Source organism: Leptinotarsa decemlineata, unplaced genomic scaffold, assembly GCF_025532065.1.
Source record: "Leptinotarsa decemlineata unplaced genomic scaffold, Ldec_3_MD MMD2_P_RNA_scaffold_5, whole genome shotgun sequence".
In the NCBI taxonomy this organism is placed as follows: Eukaryota; Metazoa; Arthropoda; class Insecta; order Coleoptera; family Chrysomelidae; genus Leptinotarsa; species Leptinotarsa decemlineata.
The window spans coordinates 11,735,597-11,761,145 of NW_027412532.1; the positions used below are offsets into that span (position 1 = coordinate 11,735,597).

The 25,549-nt window shown below is 34.7% G+C and overlaps 3 protein-coding genes across 3 annotated transcripts in view; 1 reads left to right on the top strand and 2 right to left on the bottom strand.

Moving 5' to 3' along the window:
- The window catches only part of pico (ras-associated and pleckstrin homology domains-containing protein pico), a 477,116-nt gene that overhangs the window by 182,668 nt on the left and 268,899 nt on the right, over positions 1 to 25,549 (top strand).
- On the bottom strand, positions 14,868 to 16,397 carry LOC111509347 (uncharacterized). Its single transcript, XM_023165069.2, has one exon. The coding sequence runs from the start codon at positions 16,171 to 16,173 to the stop codon at positions 15,094 to 15,096; it is 1,080 nt and encodes a 359-aa protein (XP_023020837.2). The 5' UTR covers positions 16,174 to 16,397; the 3' UTR covers positions 14,868 to 15,093.
- On the bottom strand, positions 19,877 to 21,384 carry LOC141487607 (polyadenylate-binding protein 4-like). Its single transcript, XM_074186760.1, has one exon. The coding sequence runs from the start codon at positions 21,382 to 21,384 to the stop codon at positions 20,008 to 20,010; it is 1,377 nt and encodes a 458-aa protein (XP_074042861.1). The 3' UTR covers positions 19,877 to 20,007.

Below are 25,549 nucleotides of genomic sequence, written 5' to 3' on the forward strand. Positions count from 1 at the left end.
TCTACATTTTAATGTTCCTCAGTATCCTACTAGAAGTCCATTTCTTTTTAAACTACCCAAGGCAAGTAAAAAAATAACTGCTCTGAGTCCTCTCTCAACCATGCTTCGTAAAGCAAATAAACTTAATGTTTTAAAAAATTTAGATTTCAGTAATTCCTTCTCAGGTTTCAGATATGATGTTATTAATCATTTATCAGAAATATAAACTGTGATCGTAAAGAATAAGTTTGAAAATAAACATTTCAGTGTATATGTATAGAAGTAAGTTCACACAATTAATTTGTAATAAAAATTTCCATGTAACATGGAATAAAATGAAATAAAATATGCAAAGAAGTCACTTTCAGAAACAAACTAGAAGAAACGTCCTCTCGAAACAGCTACTTTCATATAAACAGTAAATTACACTAAAGAAATATTATTTCGAAACAATTACTTTTATATGAACACTGAATTATACAAAAAACTGTTCTCCATTCAGTTTGTATTCCAAACATTCGCTATGGAATTAGTTACATCCTGTGAATGATATCTGATTCAATTCCATAACGAGTACAAAGTGATTAAAAAATAAATGTTTTTTGTATAATTGAATGTTTATATGAAAGTTTTTATTTAGAAAGTTTTTTTAGTGTACTTCAATGTTAACATGAAATTCTTGAAGAAAATCTATAATAATAAAAAAAGAGCAATTAAAAATAAGGTTTTGCCAGACAGGTTTGTATACAGGTCTATTACAAGCTCGTTCCTGTTTTGGATCAAGGAAAATATGTATATCAGAGATTTCATCAAAATTGCATGAAAAAATGTCGTCCTCTCATTAATCCCTGCCAAACTTTGTTGAATATTTGTTCTTGATGTATGCATCTCAATGCACCACGATGACCAATATTTCATACACACAATTGAAAAATTAGACACGCCATTTCTTTTATTATGTGGTAACATTTCTATATTGAAAACTGTAACAGATACGAAGACGATTAAATGGGAAAAAAATGTAACTGTCATCGAACATGATGTAATAAAAATTTTGGTTTCTCAAATAAGTTAATCAATCAATACATAATGTAAATTCTTTAAATTCATATTGTTTTTTACCAAGAGTGTTTGTCTTTGTGATATGTTATTTTTACCAATCTCGGCAAGTGTCAAAATTTGTCAAATCAATATTGAAATCGATTTTATCAATTCATTGTAGAGTTCCTGATGAAGAGCCAATAAAGACTCAAAAGCTAGAACAGAAAAAAGAGTTCACTTATTTTACCATGCCTTTCTTGACTGCATAACCGAACATTAAAAATTGACCTCAAAATTTATTAATTTTTACTAACAAAAAAAACCTGAATACATCCTGTAATATGTATACAATATAAATCACCATGAAAAATGACATTAAAAAATTATAACAAAAAGTATTCCACAAATATATATATATATATATATATATATATATATATATATATATATATATATATATATATATATATATATATATATATATATATATATATATATAAATATATATATATATATACCGGTCAGTCGGTAGCCAAGCGGTTCGGCGTGGGTGCTTTGTTCACTCACTCGAATTTACTGCCGTGTTGGTCGGTGGTTCAAGCCCTAGTCTGAACGATCGATCTTCACTTGCTACCGTCCAACCCGTGTTAGGAATCACACGTTAAAAGGTAAGACCTCGTTAATCCTTAGCTCGCACAAGGTTCGACTTCTGAGGGTTGTCGTTCGTAGGGGTGCGACAGCTGGTTAACGGAAAAACAGATTTTAAACAGATTTTAAATAGATATATATATAATATGAAAAAATTTGAATTTTCATAAACATACTATATACTTATTCTAAATTTTTTTCTGTCTAGCATTTGTGATTCAGATAATATATATTTTAACAAATCACCTGGTGCAATAATCATTTGTAGAGATTACAGTTTCCAAGAAACATGGCTAATGTTTTTGTATTTTCAGAGAATACGAAGAAAATATTCAGACAAAGGCATGTAAATGCCAAAAGTAATAACCATTGTGAGATGACAACCTTTGAGCTCCTGACCCGCTGTCTTACCTCCTACATATTTCTTTATTTACTGCCGTAATAACCATAATATAACGGGTATTTACTCATTCATACTAATTTACATTTGAGGCCTGTTTTGGTCTTGCATTTATGTAAAAGAGTTTTCTGCTTTCGTCTCCAAAGAGCTTTGTTCGAGAATGAAATGTTCATCAAATTGATCCTTTGAGGCACAGACAGGTATTATGTCAGAATGGTGTATTTAAATTTAAGAATTATGGGGATTAGTGTTGAAAGATGGGTTCCTTTTACATATTTTCTTTGATTATGATATTATATTGAAATATTCCCTCATTGTTTCACTTCTCGAAATATTTTTGAAATTTCACATTCAGTGATTTAATGGAAATATCGCTATTTGGAGGAATACTTGAGTCATTTTCGATATCCACTAATTACCAAATTTGCTTGAAAATGTGATTGCATGATAATGAAATTAAGAATAAAAATTTATCCAGCCTCTCAGTAACTCTTAATGAAAAAGGTTATCGTATGTTTCGTAACAGAAAGAACATGAAATAAAAATTGTCTTCCTTTGGATAAGGAAGTAATTACAGAAATGTAATTCCGAGGATTGATACAATATGAATTTTGTTGAGTTGGTTAATATGGTTCACCGAATATGGTCAATTTCATTAGTTCGGACTCCCATTGTCTAATATGACATAATATGATTCGAAATCCGTAAAAGAACAACTGAAATTGAAAATTTAAAGGTAATAGCTGAAAATAACAATTATATTGAGCAAAATGCCCTGAAATAAAATGAAAATGAGGAAAAAATGAAAATTGGTCGGGACATCACCCGAAGATGATTGTGGATACTAACAGTCGAAACGTCGTGAAGTAACTTGGCTTGAAATTATTATTATTATTACATATAAATAAAGGCTGAGGACAAAGTCCTATGTAAGCCTAAAAACGTAGGATATCAATAAGTTAATACAATGCATGCAAAAAAAAATTAATATATGCATAGAGCCGATTAAGCAAATAAGCAAATGTTCATTTTGTTTTTGAAACTGTTCACTGAGTCGGAATTCATAACATCGTTGGGTAAGCTATTCCATGTTTCAAAAATACGATTCACCAAAAAATATTGTCTCTGCCTCGTTGCGAATTGTGTGTGACCACGTAACCGCGAATCATTGTTGAAAACAAAAAGTTCTTTCTGATTAGCATAGTTATACTTAGCTATACGGAAAGATATGATGAGGTCCCCACGGAGTCGACGTTGGTCAAAAGCTAGCAGTTGTGCCATCTTCAGTCTTTCGGGATAGGTTGGACGCACTTCACCAAAAGTCATACGTGTGGCTCGACGCTGTACATTTTCCAACAAGTTTCTATCGCGCACCAGAACAGGACACCACACTGGACCTGCATACTCCATGATTGGACGAACGTAGGTTTTGTAGAGTTTTATGGAACTTGAATATGATAGATGGAGAAACGTTTTGCGGATGAGATAAATCAGTGTGTTTGCGCGTTTGCATATTATATGTTCGGACCAAGTTAAGTCGGTATTAATAGTCACTGTACGTACGTAATGATTGACCGCTTATTGTGTACGTATGGAGTGGATTGTTCTTTCCTTGATGAAGTACGACGCATTTGTTGACGTTAAGAGGTGGAAGCTAATCCTCGCACCACTGACTAATCGAGTCGAGGTCTTCTTGAAGGGAATGATGTTCGACTAAGGCATTTCCATACAGTTTAGTATCATCGGCACAGAACGACTTGCTGGACTGTATGTGAAGAGCAAGATCACTTGCATAAACAACGAAGAGGAGCGGGCCAAGAACAGATCCCTGGGGAACTCCACTTGTGACTCGTCTGTGCGAAGAAAAAGAGTGACCCACTATGATCGAGAAAGTTCTATATATCATGTAATTTTCAATCCATAGGTTTAGTTGGCCTCGAATACCGTGTGTGTCAAGTTTGTGTAAATCTTCTGATTTTTATTTCATTTTATTTGTTCAATTTTAATTTTTTGCTTATTTTTACTTTATCGTAATTTCATTTCAGGGTTTGTTGCTTAATGTAATTGTTATTTTCAGCTATTCTTTTTGGATTTTCGGTTTTAGTTGTCCGGAAGTCGGAACTGATGAAATTCACCGTAACTAAACTGCTAAGCATCTAATGAAGTAATAAAGCCGTAGCTACTGAATATCTTATCAACTACCGGTATATTTTTTTATATAGAGTCATGTCTGCATCATTCAGAGAAGACACTATTCCTTAACAAGTCATACCCATTCAGACTTTCAAATCTTTCAGAAGTTCCACAAAAATCTATTTCGAAATTCTTACTTTTCATTTCATATAGATCAGATGGTATTTTGAACAACACAAATCTCTGTAGAAGACAGGATTTTTCAGATTATACTCATATGCAAACAAAATATCTTTTGAAACACCTTCACCAAAATAAAATATTTGTACTTCGGCAAAAATAACTAAATTTTTCGAAAAATCAATAAGGTTTTGATTTTAATTAAATTTTGTATGAATTTCAATAAAAAAAAATGTTTTTCATATGATAATGATGGTAATAATAATACTAGATGTAGTTCTTCTCGACCATCAGAGCAAGACGCTATTTGTCGTGGAGTTTTCACCTCCTGCCGAGACGATATCGTCCGAAAAGAGAAGAAAAAATGGATGAAACATGGAAATTTTTCCTTTCAACTCCACAGACTTTCGCTCAGATGAAATGATTGTTTTGACCTTGGTGGAATGATGTTTTTCCTACTCTCCAATCTCAAGATCACACCGGCTTGCCGCACTAAGGCAGAAATCTCAGCGGAACAAATGCAGGGGGCTGTCATTCTTGGCTCACTGTGTCTGCTCAGGACACATGCTTTTCGGACTCAATGATCACTTACCCCAGTGGTTGTAGTCATCGAATGTATCGGTGCTTTGGGAATAAGGCCCGACCAGTACAACCTCAAGGATAATAATAATAATAATAATAATAAAAATGATGCGCGACTTTATTTTTCATATGAAATGAACATTTTTTCATTTCTGAATCTTATATTTATATTATGAGTATCTGAACGAAACGTGATCACGATGTAGATGATTTTGTGGAATAAAGTAGCAGCATTAAATAGTATTCTCTTCTCCATACTCAACCACCCGACACAATGAGTTCCTTCGAAATTGCCTCTCCGTTACGAACACAGTATAGAAGTCAAAAGGCAAGAGTTTTGAACTCGTTACATTTTAAAACTTGACTTTTGAAGTAGTTTATGACTGTAAACGCTGTCTGAAAATTAAAAATAGACACCATTAACGATTAACGCCGAAGTAGTTTTATATATGTCGTTAAAAATGCTTAAAGCAAATTCAAATCCAAGATTGAGTGGATGTAAACATTGGCATGCCCTACGCACGTGATATTAAAAATCCCAAGAATTGGCCAGGGTCGTATTCAGAACCAACATCTTGTTGATCACAAATGCTATATCATACTTAGGAAAACATTTTTATAATAACGAGTGAAATGTACAAGTTTTGCAGTTTAACGGGAAAAATGCAGATAATATGTGTAATATAAAAATATTTTCATTGGATTTTTCACAGCGCACTCAAGCATTATATGAAAAGAGACGTAATTATTTCTTTATTGATAATTTTTATTTCATGTAAAATCAAAAAGAATATTAATCAAAATTATTCAACTGGATGAATTTGTTTCTTCATCACTAGTGTCATCCTCACCAATCTGAATTATCAGTGGCTCGATTTGTGCCTCTATTATGTTATCAAGCTTCCACATCTTTGTCTCGACTTCCGATATCACATGCCGAACACACTTCTCCCATTTCTCCGCTGTGACTCTTTTCAAAGCCTCATCAAAAAGTACTTTGAGATCTGCAAATTTGAACGTGGTGTTATGCTGAGCTACAAAATTCTTCACATCCCATATTAACTCGATGGGATTGAGCTCGCAGTGGTATGGAGGCAGGCGAAGGACAATTTTGTTTTGGCCTGTTGCCATCTCATCGACTATATATTTTTGGTATTCAAGCTTGCGCTCCTTGACAATTTTTAGTAGCTGTACTCTTAGCATTGAGTCTTCAAAGCTAATATTCTTTGATCGCAGCCAATTCTGGATTTCAACCTTCTTTGAAGACGTTGTCGGAATCTTCTCTAACCGTCGCGAATGATAAGGTGCATTGTCCATTACAATCACAGCATTATCCTCCAGATGGGGTAGAACTTTGGAAAACCAGTGTTCGAAAGATTCACCGTTCATTTCTTCGTGATAATCTCCAGTTTTCCGCGACTCGAAATACCACAGCCCTTCGTTTCCTTTACCTGAAATTATGAAGAGGTATGTGAGTAAATAAAACAAATACGAGGGTTACTTTTTCTATATTGAGATTGATAGTCCATCTAGAAAGGCCCTCCTAGATGAGGCCACAGTTTCATCGACCCATACTTTAGGGGTAGTATGACCAGCCTTAACCCAGATTTCATCCATATAATAAATTGTTCTCTGTTGTTCCCTATAATATTTGATTTTGGTCAAATACTCTCTCCTCCATAACACAATTTCCCCTCTATCCAATAATAAACTATTGCGCCCTCGTTTTTTCCATACAAAATTCAAATGTTTCAATACTTTATGGAATGTTGACCGCTTAAAACTTGGCAATAAAACATCTTCTTTCATTTCTGTGAGTACTTTGTCTATCGTGGGTATTTCATTTCTGAAAAAGTACTCATGCACTTTCCTCCTGATTACATGTTTATCAGCATCATCTATTGATTTTATAATGGTTTGACGATTCTGATTTGTATTCGGTTTGGAAAATGTATGATTTTGTTTATATTCCCATAAAACATTGTAAATCGAAGCGGAACACACTCCAATTTTATCGGAAACTTTGGATACGACTTCGTCGACAGTCGATGTCTCAATTTCTGCCATCTCTTTCTTGAACACATTTAAAATCACTTCTTCCATCTCAACACTCAAATGTCTGTTTTTGTCGTTTCCTGGCTGGACTCAGACATTGTCATCAGCAGTGTCTGTACTGGACATCTTGGAAAACAATTTTAAACAATATACTATAACGCACGCCACACAAACACGCAAACGACTGATTACAACCCTGTGCTGGTACCGAACTCGTACCAAGAAGGTGAATTCACCAATGAATGCTGTCCTTTCCATCTGACACTGGGCGATCATGTGAACATCACGCTTCGGTTTTGTTTTGTTTTACTCTATCTTGGATTTGGATAGACTTTAGCTTACCTTTTCAAATAGGTAAAATCTTTGAACAAGTCTATTTATATGTTTTTTGAATCCTAAATTACAGTTTATTTCCACCCCAATGTTTTTTGTGTGTTCTACATGAACTAACTGGTCAACATTATCATCAATTTTGATATCTTTTGATATAATTTTTTGATTTACTAGACACTTGTCCTAAGCTGTTTGTAAGTGGAGAGATCTTCCTTAATAAGATTTCCCCATTCACCGGATCAAAACTGTGATAAATTTGGTTATCACCAGCTTAGCAGTGAGCAGACCAATGCTTAATAAATTTCACAATTGTTGAGGCATATGGAGAAATCAGAAGTGGTCCCAATATTGAGCCTTGGGGAACATAACATAGTTATTCCATTACAAATCTGGTGGATATAAAGCAGTAGAAGTATTTTCTTATTCACTTAAATTCAAGTATGCCACAGGGTTCTGAACCTAGCCCCTTAATTTTTTTGATATTTTTATGAACGATCCGTGTAGAATCATGTTTAAAATGTTTCATTATCATAATATATGTAAATCGAATGTGCTATTTTTCATTCAATATGATTCATAATGTAACTACACTCCTTCGAAGTTCAATAAATTAATTTTCAGTTTGAAAAAAATATAACTATGTACTTATACAAGTGACGTTAATTGTTCTAGCGTTTTCTGTTGGTGCAAAGTATTTTGTGACTTGAATTCACCAAATGATCGTTTTGGAACTAATCAATACCTTTTTCTCGACTCATCTCTTCAAAATTACTGGTGAATAGTAAATAAAATGGACCTGTTTCGGTCTGCATTTTCCGTATGCCCATGGTTGCACAGTTCCTTCAGAAAAAGACAACCTTGTCATGCTATTTTATGACTTTTTCTTCAAGGGCAGTAACTCAAATCCCATACTCTGAGATAAACAAGAGCTATAAAAATAAGCAAATAGTTGTTAGTTCCATACGGACATCAGGTGCGTATTTTACAAAACAACTAAACGTAGGGTAACATTATCCTGATAATTTTCAATTAGGGGCAGGTGCTATCTTCAGCTACTTCTCTCGCAGGTAGAAGACGTAAAAGGACGACAACGTGCAGATGTATGTTTACGAAGTTGCCAAGTTATCTGCCGTGTTGTTTGGCCGGAACTCGTTGTATGAACATATGCTGATTTTTTATTTGATACTTTATTGGCACTATACATTATCAAGTTTGAAAGAAGAGAAAAAATCTTAATGATGTCTATCAATGAAAGTGGTTACATATTTTTTCTTGTTGGTGTTATTTTGTCGGGCTCAGCGGGGACTAATATATTTTATAATACTAGTGATTTATTCATCAGACTGTTCACGTGGTAGTACAGTCATGCAACATTGATGGTATCTTTTTTTCAAGATAATATAGTGTGGGGAAGAAAAACAAAGTAGAAAATTCTCTAAATCGTGAAAATACAATGTCAAAGTTTCAGTACATTAATATATGACAATATATTCTATCCAAAAAATGTAAAGTATCAAAAATTATGACTTCATGAAGTACATCGACATATTGACATCTGAGTAGCTATGTCATTAAATTCATTCTTTGAATAAATTGATGGATGTAGCCGTTACTATGTGGTAGGAGATCATGATGAAAAGAGAAATGAAAATTTCTTAAACAATAAAAGTTTGAAAATGTCCATATAGGACGAAACTGCAGTAACATTAGTTACAAATAAAAGTGGTAAAAACATAGAAATTTTCATTTCTCGTTTCATCATTCTTTGAAGTATATAAGAAGATGTAACATTCCTCTCCGCAGTTTAGGAAATAATCTTTTAGATTTTTTTGTAATTAATTCGAATAACAAAAGTTTTAGATTTAAAAAATGCTACATGGGCTGAAAAGTCTCGCTTTTTCAGTAAGTACTAACCTTCAGAAGAAAGCTGTTGAAAGTTCATGATATTCTACTCATAAGTTTGTGAGTTATTGTGCTAAGAGTGACACTACTTTTTTGTTATTTTTAAAACAATGGAACAAAAACAATTTCGTGTTTCAATTTTACACTGCTTCTTGATGGAAAAAAATATCGTTCAATCGAAGCAATGGCTTGAAAAGTGTTCCAAGGAATCCGCTATATCAGAAACAACAATTAAACATTGATTTGTTGACTTCAAACGTGGTCGTAGAGACACCGATTATGCAGAACGCAGTGGACGTTCAAATGAGGCAGGAACACCAGAAAACATAAAAAAATCCACAAAATCGTTTTGAATGATCAAAAAGTGAAGTTCTGTATCTGTATCTGTAGAGTAGGGAGGGTGAGTGTAAGCCCACAGCTTTCAAGCCACATGTGACCTATTATACATCCTCCCGAGGAGATGTCCACCTGGGTCATTGTCCATCCTGTCCTTTACACGAAGGTGGACAGGTCACTAGGAGACATCTCCTTTATATGGGCAGGTGTAGGCCAAGACTGGCCGAACACACACTCTCTTATTGACGATAACTCCTGGCGCTCGCATAGGACATGCCCGACAGTCTCCTGTTCACACATCCTGCATAGAGGTGTGTCCACTAGCCCCATATTATCGAGGTGTTTCCTTAGTTGACAGTGGCCAGTCATAAATCCTACTGTCAAGCGTAGATTTTTCCTGGTCATCGCCAGATATTTCTTCGGCGCCAGCTTCCCAGGGTTGCCCAGGGTGATCCTGGCAAGATTGCATCCTTTGATTCCATCCCTACTCTTCAGGGATTGAGCATGGGTGTAACATTTGGCTAGTTTCGCAATTGTCGAAGTCATCAGGCCGTAGGTGTCACTGGGTCCTAAACTTCTTAGTTCAGCCGCTTCCTAGGCTAAAGAGTCGGCAATGCGATTACAGGATAATGTTATTATCTACCAAGGCTTTGGCTAAATCTTGGTGGCACTCTAGTACTAGCCTCGAGGTAACACGTTATCTATTCAAGGCAAATTGGGCTTGTCTGCTGTCAGTGCAGATTGTTATGTTTTTGCCAGAAATTCCTTTTCTGGTTATTTCTTTTCTGGCGATTGAGATACCAGCCAGTTCTGTTTGGACCACGCTGGAATTTTTTCCCATTCCCCACTCAATTCTTAGGCTTAGTGATTTGGAGTACACTCCACATCCTGAGCCTTCTTTGGTTTTTGAGCCGTCTGTATATATGCGTATTGCATTTATAGCATCTAACTCTGTGTTCTGTTTCATTTATATTTTGTAGGGTTCATTAAACACAAAACTGGAATCAATTGCATCACTGGTTGCCTGCAGCAGAGGTTGCGCAGTAAGCGCTTCTCGCCATAGGCCCAGCTTCAGTTGACCCATTCCTACTTCGAAGTTTACACCAGCCGTGCGCAATCGTAACATGGCCATTAACGCAACCTCCTTAACGTACAGGTCCAGAGGTGTCAGACCAGTAATTAATCCCATTGCCGCGGTTGGTGCTGTTCTCATGGCTGCTGTGATGTGTAAACAAGCCAATCGCTGTATTTGATATAATTTTTGGATGGCTGTTGCTTGTAGAACTTTCGGTTTCCATGCAATGACTCTGTACGTTAACATAGGTCTTATTATTGCAGTGTAGATCCAGATGGCCACACGGGGTGAAAGACCCCATAAGCGTACCACTATCCTCCGACATTGCTCATAAGCCACATATGCTCTTTTTGTTCTACTCTGTAGGTGAGAGTTCCATGTTAGCTTCCTGTCGAGGATAGTACCAAAGTACTTCACCTCTTCAGAGAAGTTTACTCTGCTTTTGAATATTTCGGGAGGTTTTAAACCCGATAAACTTCTCAGTCTTCTTGGGATTAATTGACAGTGACAGTGTTCCTTACACCATGTTTTTTATTAATTTGAGTCCATCCTGCGCTCTATCGCACAGTATGTTCACAAATTTGCCGGACTGCAAGATGACTATGTCATCTGCATGTGCAATTGTGTAGAATATATTATTGTTGAGGTGATTAATCAGGGTATCCAGAACTATGTTCCAGAGAAGAGATGATAAGACTCCTCCCTGTGGACATCCCCTCATGACCAGTCCTCTCACTGTGATGTCTTCTACATTGATACTCATTGCTCTCCTAGAGTGCATCTTGAGAATCCATTCTCCTACTAGCAGGGGTACATTCCTGGAGTGTAGTTGCTGGGTAATTGTTGAAAAGGTTGTTTCATCAAACGCTCCTTCGATATCTATGAATATACCTAGGGTGGATTCTTTGTTGCCCAATGATCTTTCAAATCTGCCAACCACATGGTGAAGGACCGAATCAGTAGACCTTCCCGGAGTATATGCACGCTGATTTGGATGAAGTGGGTTGTGAACTAGTACTCCATCTCTTATGTACCGCTCACATAGCCTCTCCATAGTCGGAATGCTTTTTGTAAGGGTTATTTAGCTTTTGATAGCAGCTACATTCATCATATGAAAAAAACCCACCAGTGGCCAACGCCGAGTGTTTACGTACTAGGTATGCAGCTTTAACTCTATCATAAAGCCGGTGAAATCGTTTTTGTTTTTCACGAACTCCTTTTGAAATTTGTGGAAATATAACTGATTCGCATAGTCATTTCTTGTGGAGGAAATAGAGTTTTTGTTAATAAGCATTTAGAAGTGATTTCGAATTGGGGTGAATATAATCAAGTTCAATTCAATGCCACAAATACCCATGTATCGGTTTTCTCCAAAAAGATAAATGTCTCCGAACCGGATATAATAATGTCAGTACAGAAAATTCCGCTTCCTGCTTTGATAAGTTTGTTTGGGCTTAAAATGGACACCAATATGTCTTGACACAATCATGTCGCTGGAATTGCAAAGGCTTCTTCTCAAAAGCTTGGAACACTGTTCCGAAACAGAGAATTGTACACACCTCAGCACCCACAGTACGCAACGTACTGTGGGTGCTCATCGGTTTGAAGTTCAACTCAGTACACCTCGAACTTTACTGTTCAAGAACTCTTTCATTCGGAGAACTGCGTTTATGTTAAATCAACTTCCTGAGAACGTTTTTCCAAATGGAAATTATCACCAGCGCCCTCTTATAGCGCGTTAAGGATATTCCTGTAGTGCTTGTGTTTTGTCCTTGAAAAAAATTGACCCTTTTGGGTTGTTCCAATATGAAAAAATAATTCAATGAAGAATGTATACAGATGGTTAAAGGTTAAACTTTTCAGTTTACCCTGTGTGAATTCAAAGTATTTTTCACATAGAACAATCTTCTTTTTATCACTAATTTGTAGTATTCAATTATTTTGACTATCAAAATAAGAGAGCTGAGAGATTATACAGAAACCCGATTGTGAAAATAAATCGAACTGAAGAAAAAATGCAGAATTATTAGATTTTTTTACAATTCTGAAGACGGAGACTGATTTTAGCCTCCGAAACGTTGAGGTAATTTATTGATAGGCAGAATTATTAAATACGAGAAGTCACTAATGAATAGATTTTTTTTGTGAGAAATACTTTAAGTTTACCCAGTAACTTATCGGGGCCAACTGAAAATTGTGTCTCACATCTATATAAAGTTCTTCATTACAATCAATAATTTTTTTCAATTTGCTAGTGGAAAAACCAAAGAAGGTCGATAAAAACCAATTCGAATTCAAATAACACTTTATTCCAAGATTTTCACAGTTTACAAATCGCGTCACTTGTTCCATTATATAATAACTTCTTCAAGGTATTCCTTTTCAATCCAGACACTGATAGTGTATATTTTCACTTCATCTTTCAGATTTATTTAAAAAAAGTTGTCACGATGTGAATAATTTCATTCCTACACAAAGCTTTGAATTAAAAATGTGGTTTTTGAACGATTCCATCAATGTATATGCTCACAAGTTGTGGGTAACAATTGAAAATAAAATACAAAGTACTAGTAAAAGTTTGGTTTATGTCTAAAACAGCCATTAGTAAGCAATGAAAGTGAAATATCAAAACACGAGTATAGCTATATACATAGAATCCTGGAACAGCACAAAACTCCACCACTGAAAGAGTTACGACTGCCTAGTTCTGTGACTCTATGTGCAGAAAGTGGAAGGTTTCATTTAATATATTAGTGAAAGAAACGAATCTTATGTTGTTTAGTTTATTATTTACTCACGTACAATAACTCTCGCCTTGAAAATATTTGTAATAATGCTATTATAATTTGTCATCATTGAAACAATTATAACAATTTCCAAATTATCCCAAACTTCCAACTAATGTATGATTATTTTCTTATTTCCAGGTAAGATACACAACCCATGACAATTTGGAGGTTGCCGTAAGTAAATGACTCACATGTGGATCATCTTTTAAGAATGAACATATGAACTATTTAGTTAGATTTGACAACAAAGCGATACTAGATTTGTTTGAATATACAGATAATATTTTATATTCGAAGTTGTCTTTTTTCAACTTCTAACAATAATGAAATCTCTTTATATGATGCATACATTGTCATTTCTCAGACCTCCAGAAAACGTTAAAACAAGACCTAATTTTGAAAATGGTGTAATGACCGAAACTAGTCAACAAATATAAAACTATCGTGGAAAATAGACAAAAGTGTGTTTTTATAGTGTATCCTCAGAGAATATTCTTTTTTTTGTCGCCAGTGATAATGTGTATTACCATTGAACCATCCGTTATTGGTAAATCTACTTTCATCACACCACAACTTTTTTTTGCCAACTATTAAAATAGTTTGTAATAGTCCTTACAGGATGAAACTGCAGTAACGTTAGTAACTAATGAAAGTGGTAAAAAACATATATACATATATATATATATATATATATATATATATATATATATATATATATATATATATATATAAAATCTAGAAAGGTTAATGCAGTCAAGCTGCTGGAAAATAATTCCATGAAAATCAAAAAATAAATAGATAAGTACTCTTTGATCATTCCCATATTGATTTCAATTTAAGAGCCACCGGTATACAGCTGTTTCAGCCTATTGGGCATCGTCAGTACCGGGCAAGTTGGCAAGTTGACTTGGGTGTCACACCAATAGGTGGTTCCACTTATGTTTCGCTTGCGTTTACGCAGCTATTTTTATCAAGTACTTTCTTGGTTTTTTCTCATTTTGTCTTCAATCGAGGACCGCCTGCCCGGTACTGACGATGCCCAATAGGCTGAAACAGCTGTATACCGGTGGCTCTTAAATTGAAATCAATATGGGAATGATCAAAGAGTACTTATCTATTTATTTTTTATATATATATATATATATATATATATATATATATATATATATATATATATATATATATATATATATATATATATATGTATATACATGTATGTTACCTCCCTACCTGTATTGAAATATGATATTTGTCAACATCTCGTATAGACTTACCCTACCATAGAATGTTACTATCCAGATTAACACATTGATGAGATTTCCCACCCGAATTTGGTTGAAAATGACGCCTCAGCATTTCGAAATTCATACATCTTTACCAAGCATTATCAACCTGTACAATCAAAATATCCCCGAAGTGAAACCAGTTAACATATAACCAATTTTGACATGGCCCATCGATCGTGTCATAGTTTTATTGATAAACGGCTTTTTCAATAATCGTGAAAGTAACCTTTGCAAGAAATACAGTTAGTTTATCTTGAATATAATATATTTATTTATAATATACAAAAGGAAATTTCAACTAAAGGGCTTTCTATTTGTAAAAAACCATTGGAAGCAATGAAATGTACACTGATCTCATGCTTCGTTTGCTAATGCTCTTTTCAAATCTTCATTCTTCCTGAAAACGATAAATCCGTCACCTCTCTGTCCACTGATATTTGAACTAGCAACAACTGTAACGCTAACTACTTCGCCATACTGTTCATAGTAATCTTGGAGTTCTGCATCAGAACACTCCCAAGGCACTCCACCAATATAAAGTGTCTTGTTAGAATACAATTGAGGATAGCTTTCACTTACACCGGAGAAATCACTACGAACAATTGTACTGGTCATTTTTTTGCCTTGTAGCGCTGCCTTTAGAGATTCCGCTAATTTGAATTCTATGTATCCATGACCTCTAGACCAACTAATCCTTGAATCTGCTAAAACTATGACGGCCTGAATCCCTCCGTATGCTGAGTAATAACTCTCAAGTTCTGCATCGGAAGTATCCCGAGGTATTTCTCCAATGTACAATGTCTTGGAGTTGTCGAATAAGGGGTGATTCACTTTGGAAACGTCTGATAAAGGATAGCTTTCCCTCATTCCGTAGGAATGTCCTGAGTCACTACGGACATTCATTTTGGTCAAATTTTTGCCTTGTAGTGCTGCTTTTAGAGATTCTGCTAATCTGAATTCTATGTACCCATGACCTCTAGACCAGCTCATCCTTGAATCTGCTAAAACTATGACGGCCTTAATCCCTCCGTATGCTGAGTAATAACTCTCAAGTTCTGCATCAGAAGTATACCAAGGTATTTTTCCAATGTACAATGTCTTGGAGTTGTCGAATAAGGGGTAATTCACTTTGGAAACGTCTGATAGAGGATAGCTTTCCCTCACTCCGCAGGAATGTCCTGAGTCACTACGGACATTCATTTTTGTAAAATTTTCGCCTTGTAGCGCTGCTTTCATAGATTCCGCAGATCTGAATTGTATATATCCATAACCTCTAGATACGCTCGTCTTTGAATCGGCTGAAACTATGACGGTCTTGATTTCTCCGTATGCTGAGTAATATCTATGAAGTTCTTCATCCGAAATGCCCAGGGGTACTTCTCCAATGTACAATGTCCTGGAGTTGTCGAAAAAAGGGTAATTCACTCTCTCCATTATGACAAGTTGAATTATTCCTTCTTGATTATATCACAACAGTAAATTCACACTCAAAGTTGAAACTCTATATGAATGTCAGCTTTCTGTTGTCTCCTTTTAAACTCGAAATGCAGGTAGTTCAGGTATAAAATTACCTATTTTCTAGCGTAATATTTTCTAGGAATTATTGACCAAATTTCAATTAACAAATGAAATTAAGTTCAAAAGTTTTTTTCATTCCATAATAATATCAGATAAATGAATAAAATATATGTCTCACTTCAACGCCTACCATTCATGTCCAACTAACATTTTCAGTTAGAATTACGATACTTTGACCTTCGATTAAGTCGGCGACTTTTCCGAAAGAAGAAATGTTTACGTTATATTAACCGCATATTTACCAATATTGGACAAAAAATTAGGTGAATTAAACGTCAAATATTGCAATATTAAGACATTTTAACCATTAGATTGAGGGTATAAATTAAGATTACAAGTATTGTCTTGATGATGGTTAGAAATTAGCAACAATCAAGTAATTCTTGATTCATAATAACGAGAAAATTTTGCTTATTATTCCAAAAATACATTGGTAGCTGCCAGGCCATTAGGGATATCTATGAAATAAGTAAACTGGACGCTAACAATCAAGCAGTTCCTTAAGTACTTTGGGAATAGACACCTGCTATATGATTTCAGTGTCAATTCTCCTTTCGAGTAAGAATCATTATGCATGCATCCATCTCATCAAACTCATCCTCATTCCCATATTACCCATAACTCAAACCTAGACCATGACATAGGGCGCAGACTTGTGGGAGGCGCAGATCACTGGGAAAAATCGAAAAGTTTTTAAATAATTCAAAGGCAAACACACACTATTTATACAAGGTGTTCCAAATTAAGTCGGCATTATTGCCAATTCCGTTATTATTGTTCGGTTGAATGGACAAACCAGTAGCATTTTTAATGGACTTCTCGATGCCGAAAACAAAAAAACTGCAGGTCGCGTTTTCAAAATATTTTATAAAATGATATTTTTTTGAATGGGACACCCTATAGTTTATCATGCATTTCGATTCGTAAACATATCCTCAACAACAAAGCTCATATCTCCTTTCTACCTCAAGTTGAAAATGAGCGAACTATGTGGAAATAATTATTTATTTCACTAGTAAAAACATTCTTTGTTTCAGTCAATTGAGAGTCAATTTCAGTCAAATGGACCCGCTTAAATTGTTGCTAAAAAATATAATTTTGCTGAACGATAGTCAAAGGTAATGTTCTACTCCCCAAACCCAACTCCGAAGGGGCTTATTTTCACAATGTGGTCTAGTCGTAAATAGTTCATCTTGAAATCCTTTTGTATGACACAGAGTTTTCAGAGTCAGACACTAACTTGATAATACAATAGTTACCTCAATTTCAGTTGTACGTTAATGATCAAAGCCAGTTATTATTTTCTACGTACAAATTGCAAATATAGTTAATCTTCAGAGGCAGTAATTGAAATCATATAGTCACATACATTGTTATGATTATCAATAGTCTATGTAAAAGGACCCTAGTTATATCTGAGACTTACCTATCGGATTTTTTTAACAAGTCGGAATATTCTGGTTTTTATCTGCAGGTTAATATATTTTAAGAGACGAGAAACATGAGTATTATGGAGTTAATTTGGCTCATCATATCACCATCTTTTATCTATTATTTATCAACTCTCTATTTATGATTTTTTGAAGGTGGTTGACAATTTTTCATGGTGAATTCCATTAGTTCGGGCTTTCATTGTCTACTATATGTTTTGAAATCTGTGAAATAACAAATGGAAATTTAAACTGAAAAGAACAGCTGAAAAATAACCTGAAGAGATATTACAATAAAATGAAAATCAAGCAAAATTGAACAATTGAAATTAGATGAAAATTAAAAATCAAGATTTCAAGCCAAGATACTCCACGACGTTACGATTCTTAGTATCCACAACCGTCTTAGGGTGATGACTTTCTATATATATTGATATTTTTTATTTTTCAACTTCTTGTATAGACCCGACCTAATAATGACTCTTAGGTCTTCGGAAAGCCCCCGAAGGAAAACCATATAACATACAATAAATTTAGACACGTGTCCAGGTATAATAACCTATCTGTTAACATTATCTTGGAATTAATAACCAAATTTCGATTAACAAATGTAAACAATTTAAAATGAAATTCAAAAGTTTTTTTTTCATTTATAAATAATAAATATTAGATAAATGAGTGAAACATATGTCTCACTGCAACGTTTACCATTGATACCCAACTAACATTTTTAGTTAGAATTACGTTACTGTGACCTTCGATTCGGTTGGCGACTTTTCCGAAAGAAGAAATGTTTGTTATATTCACCTCATATTTACCAATATGGGACAAAAATTGAGGTAAATTAGACGTCAAATATTGCCATATTAAGACATTTTAACCATAAGGTTGAGGGTATAAATTAGGATTACGAGAAAATGCGACTGTTTTTTTTTGTTTTTGGCATCGAGAAGAGAAGAAGAGAATGATTTTTGTTTGCCATTTAACCGAATTCGTAGCATCAATAATAACGGAGTTGGCAATTGTTCCGACTTAATTTGAAACACCATGTTTAGTCTTTTGATTATTATATTCCTTTGTATGAATAGTTTGTTTGATTATACATTTTAATTTTTTTCGTTTGAATTCATTTAAAGAAACAAGCAATACCGTAAACAACATGCATTAAAAACAGCTCAATTTTCTTGCTCTCTTGAGCATCGAAAATGAATTATAAGAACTTCTAACTCTGCTAGTACGATTCAGTCATTTGCCCAGACCAAGATCAGAAAGAGTCAATTTTGAAATACATTTATAACATCTATAGAGTAAATTTCATTCAAATAGACCTCTGCTTAAATTATTGTTGAAAAATATAATTTTGCTGAGCGATAGTCAAAGGTAATATTCCGCTCCCCAGTCCCAACTCCGAAGGGCCGTGTTTTCACAATATGGTCTAGGCGTAAATAGTTCATCGTGATATCCTTTTTTATGATATCTTTCTATATTTTGATGAATTAGGGTAATTTTAATGTTAACTCCACTCTAACCTAAGGATATGACCCGATCTTTTAGCCTTTTTCGATACCTCACGTTCAATAATATCACTTTTGATATCATTTGCTTCTAGATATTCTTCGACTTTCAGATTCAATACTGAAAATTCATAATAATCACACTCACGTCCCTTATACGAAGATGAGTAATTGCGTCCCTTATACGAAGATGAGTAATTGCGAAAGCTCATCTTACGCTACCATCTGTTGTGATCGAATATTATTTTATTGGTTCATTTTCCAGATTGGTTCCTCAGATTCCAGAGTTATATCTTAAATCAAAAGATTTCAAGCCAAGTCACTTCACGTTACTATTCTTAGTATCCACAACCGTCTTCGGGTGATGACTCCCTATTTATATTTAATTTTTTTATTCTTCAACTCCTTGTACAGACCCGACTTGATAATGACCGTTTTGGTTCACCTTTAACCTAGGGGCAACATTGACCAGTTCGGAAGACCCCAGAAGGAAAACCATATAACATACAATCAACTTAGACACGTGTCCAGCGTGTATTAGTTTTATTGACAAATTAGCTGCAATTGATGGCTTTTCATTAATCGCAAAAAGTAACCATTGCAAGAAAAACAGTTATTTTATTTCAAATATAATATATTTAATTATATGATACAAAAGGAAATTTCAACTAAGGTGGCTTCTATTGGTAAAAAACCATTGGAAGTAACGAAAAGTACATCAGACAGAAATACTCCCAAAACTCATCTCATGCTTCGTTTGCTAATGCTCTTTTCAAATCTTCATTCTTCCTGAAAACGATAAATCCGTCACCTCTCTGTCCACTGATATTTGAACTAGCAACAACTGTAACGCTAGCTACTTCGCCATACTGTTCATAGTAATCTTGGAGTTCCGCATCAGAACACTCCCAAGGCACTCCACCAATATAAAGTGTCTCGTTAGAATACAATTGAGGATAGCTTTCACTTACACCGGAGGAATCACTAAGAACAATTGTACTAGTCATTTTTTTGCCTTGTAGCGCTGCCTTTAGAGATTCCGCTAATTTGAATTCTATGTATCCATGACCTCTAGACCAACTAATCCTTGAATCTGCCAAAACGATGACGGCCTGAATCCCTCCGTATGCTGAGTAATAACTCTCAAGTTCTGCATCAGAAGTATTCCGAGGTATTTCTCCAATGTACAATGTCTTGGAGTTGTCGAATAAGGGGTAATTCACTTTGGAAACGTCTGATCGAGTATAGCTTTCCCTCATTCCGTAGGAATGTCCTGAGTCACTACGAACATTCATTTCGGTGAAATATTTGCCTTGTAGTGCTGCTTTTAGAGATTCTGCTAATCTGAATTCTATGTACCCATGACCTCTAGACCAGCTCATCCTTGAATCTGCTAAAACTATGACGGCCTTAATCCCTCCGTATGCTGAGTAATAACTCTCAAGTTCTGCATCAGAAGTATCCCGAGGTATTTCTCCAATGTACAATGTCTTGGAGTTGTCGAATAAGGGGTAATTCACTTTGGAAACGTCTGATAGAGGATAGCTTTCCCTCACTCCGCAGGAATGTCCTGAGTCACTACAGACATTCATTTTGGTCAAATTTCTGCCTGGTAGTGCTGCTTTTAGAGATTCTGCTAATCTGAATTCTATGTACCCATGACCTCTAGACCAGCTCATCCTTGAATCTGCTAAAACTATGACGGCCTTAATCCCTCCGTATGCTGAGTAATAACTCTCAAGTTCTGCATCAGAAGTATACCAAGGTATTTCTCCAATGTACAATGTCTTGGAGTTGTCGAATAAGGGGTAATTCACTTTGGAAACGTCTGATAGAGGATAGCTTTTCCTCACTCCGCAGAAATGTCCTGAGTCACTACGGACATTCATTTTGGTAAAATTTTCGCCTTGTAGCGCTGCTTTCATAGATTCCGCTGATCTGAATTGTATATATCCATAACCTCTAGATACGCTCGTCTTTGAATCGGCTGAAACTATGACGGTCTTGATTTCTCCGTATGCTGAGTAATATCTATGAAGTTCTTCATCCGAAATGCCCAGGGGTACTTCTCCAATGTACAATGTCCTGGAGTTGTCGAAAAAAGGGTAATTCACTCTCTCCATTATGACAAGTCGAATTATTCCTTCTTGATTATATCACAACAGTAAATTCACACTCAAAGTTGAAACTCTATATGAATGTCAGCTTTCTGTTGTCTCCTTTTAAACTCGAAATACAGGTAGTTCAGATATGAAATTACCTATGTAGGTAATTTCATACAGGTATAAAATTACCTATTTTATATTTAATAATTTTGTAATTTCATACCTGTATTACCAAATAGATAATTCTATACTTGAATTGGTATTATGGTAATTAATAACCAAATTTCAATTAACAAATGTAAACAATTTAGAATGAAATTCAAAAGTTTTTTTTTATTTATAAATAATGAATATCAGTTAAATGAATAAAATATAAGTCTCAGTGCAACGCCTACCATTCATATCCAACTAACATCTTTAGTTAGAACTACGTTACTTTGACCTTCGATCAGGTTGGCGACTTTTCCTGAAGAAGACATATTTACGTAATATTCACTTCATATTTACCAATATGGGGAAAAATTTAGGTAAATTAGACGACAAAAATTGAAATATTAGGATTTTTCAACCAGTAGGTTGAGAGTAAAAATTAGGATTACGAGTACTGTTTCATGATAGTCTGAAATTAGCAACAATCAAGTAATTCTTGATTTTTGATACCAAGAAAATTTTGCTTATTTTTTCAAAAATGCATTGGTAGCCGTAAGGTCATTAAGGACAAGTAAACCGGACGCTAACAAGGAGTCCTTTACGTATTTTGACAAAGAAGAAGAGTAGAAAAGGAAAGTCTAGAATTTTCACGACTACGCCAGAAAAAATATCGTCTGGAAGAAACTGAGAAGGAAAGAGAAACTATTCAACGAATGAACCTGAAAATTCCACAGTATGCATAAGTCAATATGACCTACACGCCTAAAATATTTCAGACGAAGCGGCGTTGTCGCTTCTACTTTAAAGTAGCGGCTTCTTTGATTTTTCAAATGGAACACCCCGTATATAATATCTTATTATGATTCATTATCACTTTGTCAACAAATTCATATACTATTTCCCTATAATCTTGAACTCTCTTGCACTAAAACGATCAAATTTGAAATGAAGTGGAGTGATACTATGAGGATCTTCACTCCGAGTCATATTTTCATTTGCCTCATACAGGGTCTTCAAAAAATGCAGATACTTTGATTTCATGAAAAAATGAGTGGAACTCAATTCTTTCAAATGTAACACCCTGTATTTTTCAACATTTTTGAGCTCTACATCCAATTTTAGATTAACTTTGTTGAGATAATACTATTTCTATTTTGAACCGTTTTCGAGATAAACTGTTTCAAACTTCACTTATTTTCGATATTCAACATTTTTTTTATATACTTAATAATATTTTTTTTTGATCCAGTTTTTTATCTGTCTCAGATCAGTCAATTCGAAATTGTTATGTACCTACCTTAGAAAAAGTTACAATTTGTATACATTGAGGTATTGGTCTCTAACGTACAACAGTACACATTAATATTTTTTAATAGTGTGCTTTGGAAAAATAAATAAACCAATTATTTAACGTCAGACTTTCGTTGGTGGTTTTGACTGATTGTGATAGCTACCAATTATAATAGAATAATATTAAGATTAGGTTACAGTAATGAAGATTTCTTGAATTTATTAATAATTTATGGTGAGTGCAATTGAATTGCAAGTAGAACATGCCGAGTATTTCATGAAAGATATCCACAACTTCCGAAGCCGAATAATAATGTGATAAATCGACTACTAAAAAACTGTAGGTTGAATGGAACCTTCCGTCCAAAAATCATTCGTAAGAAGACTAAAGTGGATGACGACGACAGTAGTATAACAGTTTTGGGATACTTTCATGCATTTCCAAATGCTTCTCTGCACGAGGCTGAAAGGGAGATAGGTATACCCTACGTGACAATTTGTCGAATTCTTAATAAGCATAAATGGCATCCCTATAAGTTCTACTGTGTCCAACATTTGAAAGAGACTGATTCACCTCGTAGAGTGGAATTCATTGAATGGTTAGTTGTCAAGACTCAAGAGGATTAACATTTCCTTGACAATATCATATGGACAGATGAGGCCAAGTTCACAAAAAATGGAGTTTTCAATAGACACAACAGTCATTATTGGGCGCCAGAAAATCCCCATGTTGTCCTCTAAAGGGGTTTTCGAAAAAGATGGCAATTCAATGTATTTTGTGCCATAAAGAATGAGTCAATTTTTTATATCGAGTTTTATGATGATAATATGAATTCATCAAAATATGAAGATTTACTGAGGAATGGAATTCAAATGATTTTAAATAATAGACCAGGAAGAGAACGTGTATGGTACCAAATGGATGGTGCTCCACCCCATAATTCTCATTCAGTCAGCGAAGCTTCAACCGAAATCTTCGAAGACAGATGGATTGGTAATAATGGACCTTTTCGTTGGCCTCCTAGAACACCAGATGGCAATCCATTAGATCATTTCGTGTGGGGTTTCATTAAAAATATGGTTTACTCTACTCCAATAACAACAATGGAAGAGAGTTACAACTGCTTTCAATAGTTTGACTCCAGACTTGATCAGAAGCGCTACACATGACAATCTTTTGAAGTGATTACATGTTTATTTAAGTAGAGGTGGAGATGTGTTTGAACATATTCTGAAAAGCACTGACGATTGAATCAACTCATTAATTTATCGGTTTATTATTTTCAGTTCGTGTTTCAGCGTTAATAAAACTATTGTTTGAAGAGAAGTTTCATTCGATGGTTGAGGAGTATTTTAATAATTATCTTTTCATTGTTTCATCTGTGACTAATTGAGAAACATCAAACGAAATCTGTTTTACAAAAATGAGTGATTAACAAGGAAACCATGTCAATTTCCGTTTGAAACAGTTTATCTCGAAAACGGTTCAAAATAGAAATAGTATTATCTGAACAAAGTTAATCTAAAATAGGATGCAGAGCTCAAAAATGTTGAAATATACAGGGTGTTCCATTAGAAAAAATTGAGTTCCACTCATTATTTCATGAGATCAAAGTAACTGCATTTTTTGAAGACCCTGTATGAAGCAAATGAAAATATGACTCGGAGTGAAAATCCTCATAGTATCACTTCACTCCATTTCAAATTTGATCGTTTTAGTGCAAGAGAGTTCAAGATTATCAGCATTTATAAAAGTTCATGTTTGGTAAAAAAAATATCGAAATTAATTTATATCTTCTAAATGGTAATAGATAGGTATAGAGAAATAGTATATGAATTTGTTGACAAAGTGATAATAAATCATATGATATTATATACGGGGTGTTCCATTTGAAAAATCAAAGAAGCCGCTACTTTATAGTAGAAGTGACAACGCCGCTTCGTCTAAAATATTTTAGGCGTGTAGGTCATATTGACTTATGCATACTGTGGAGTTTTCAGGTTGATCCGTTGAATAGTTTGCCAGAAACGGCTAATTAACGCTCATCATGAAAAGCCCTGAATAAAATGATACCTTCTCAGGAGCTCATGGAAGACGATTTTGATAGAACTCATTTTCATGAGCAACTGATGGACATGTTGGATAAAAATATCATCCAATTAGAAGACGTTATATTTTCTGATGAGTGTATTTTGTCTCTTAATAGTCATGCTAATCGGCAAAATTGCCGCTACTGGTCAACGGAAAATCCTCACTGGATGAGAGAAGAATACACGCAATACCCTCTAAACGTTAATGTTTGGGCAGGGATTGTAGGAGAGCATATCAATGGTCCCTTTCACATTGAGGGCAACTTGAATGGCGATAATTATTTGGCACTATTTCAAAATGATGTTATTCAAAGTTTAGTAAATTTATATCCTGATCCTGGAAACCCTTAAGTTCCGGTGAATACGATATGGTTCCAGCAGTATGGAGCACCACCAAATCACCAAGTTGATGTCCTGCAATACCTTGATGCAACATTTCCCAATCGGTGGATAGGGTGGCGAGGATCGATAGAATGGACAGCGCGATCACCCGATCTTTCATCATTAGATTTCTTCTTATGGAGATATGTAAAGAAAATGTGCAGAAAACTAAACATTAAGATTTGAATGTCGAAAAAGAACGAATAACGCTTGCGATTAGGTCGGTCACGCCTGATATGTTAAATAAAATTAGACGACAGTTTTATTGGAG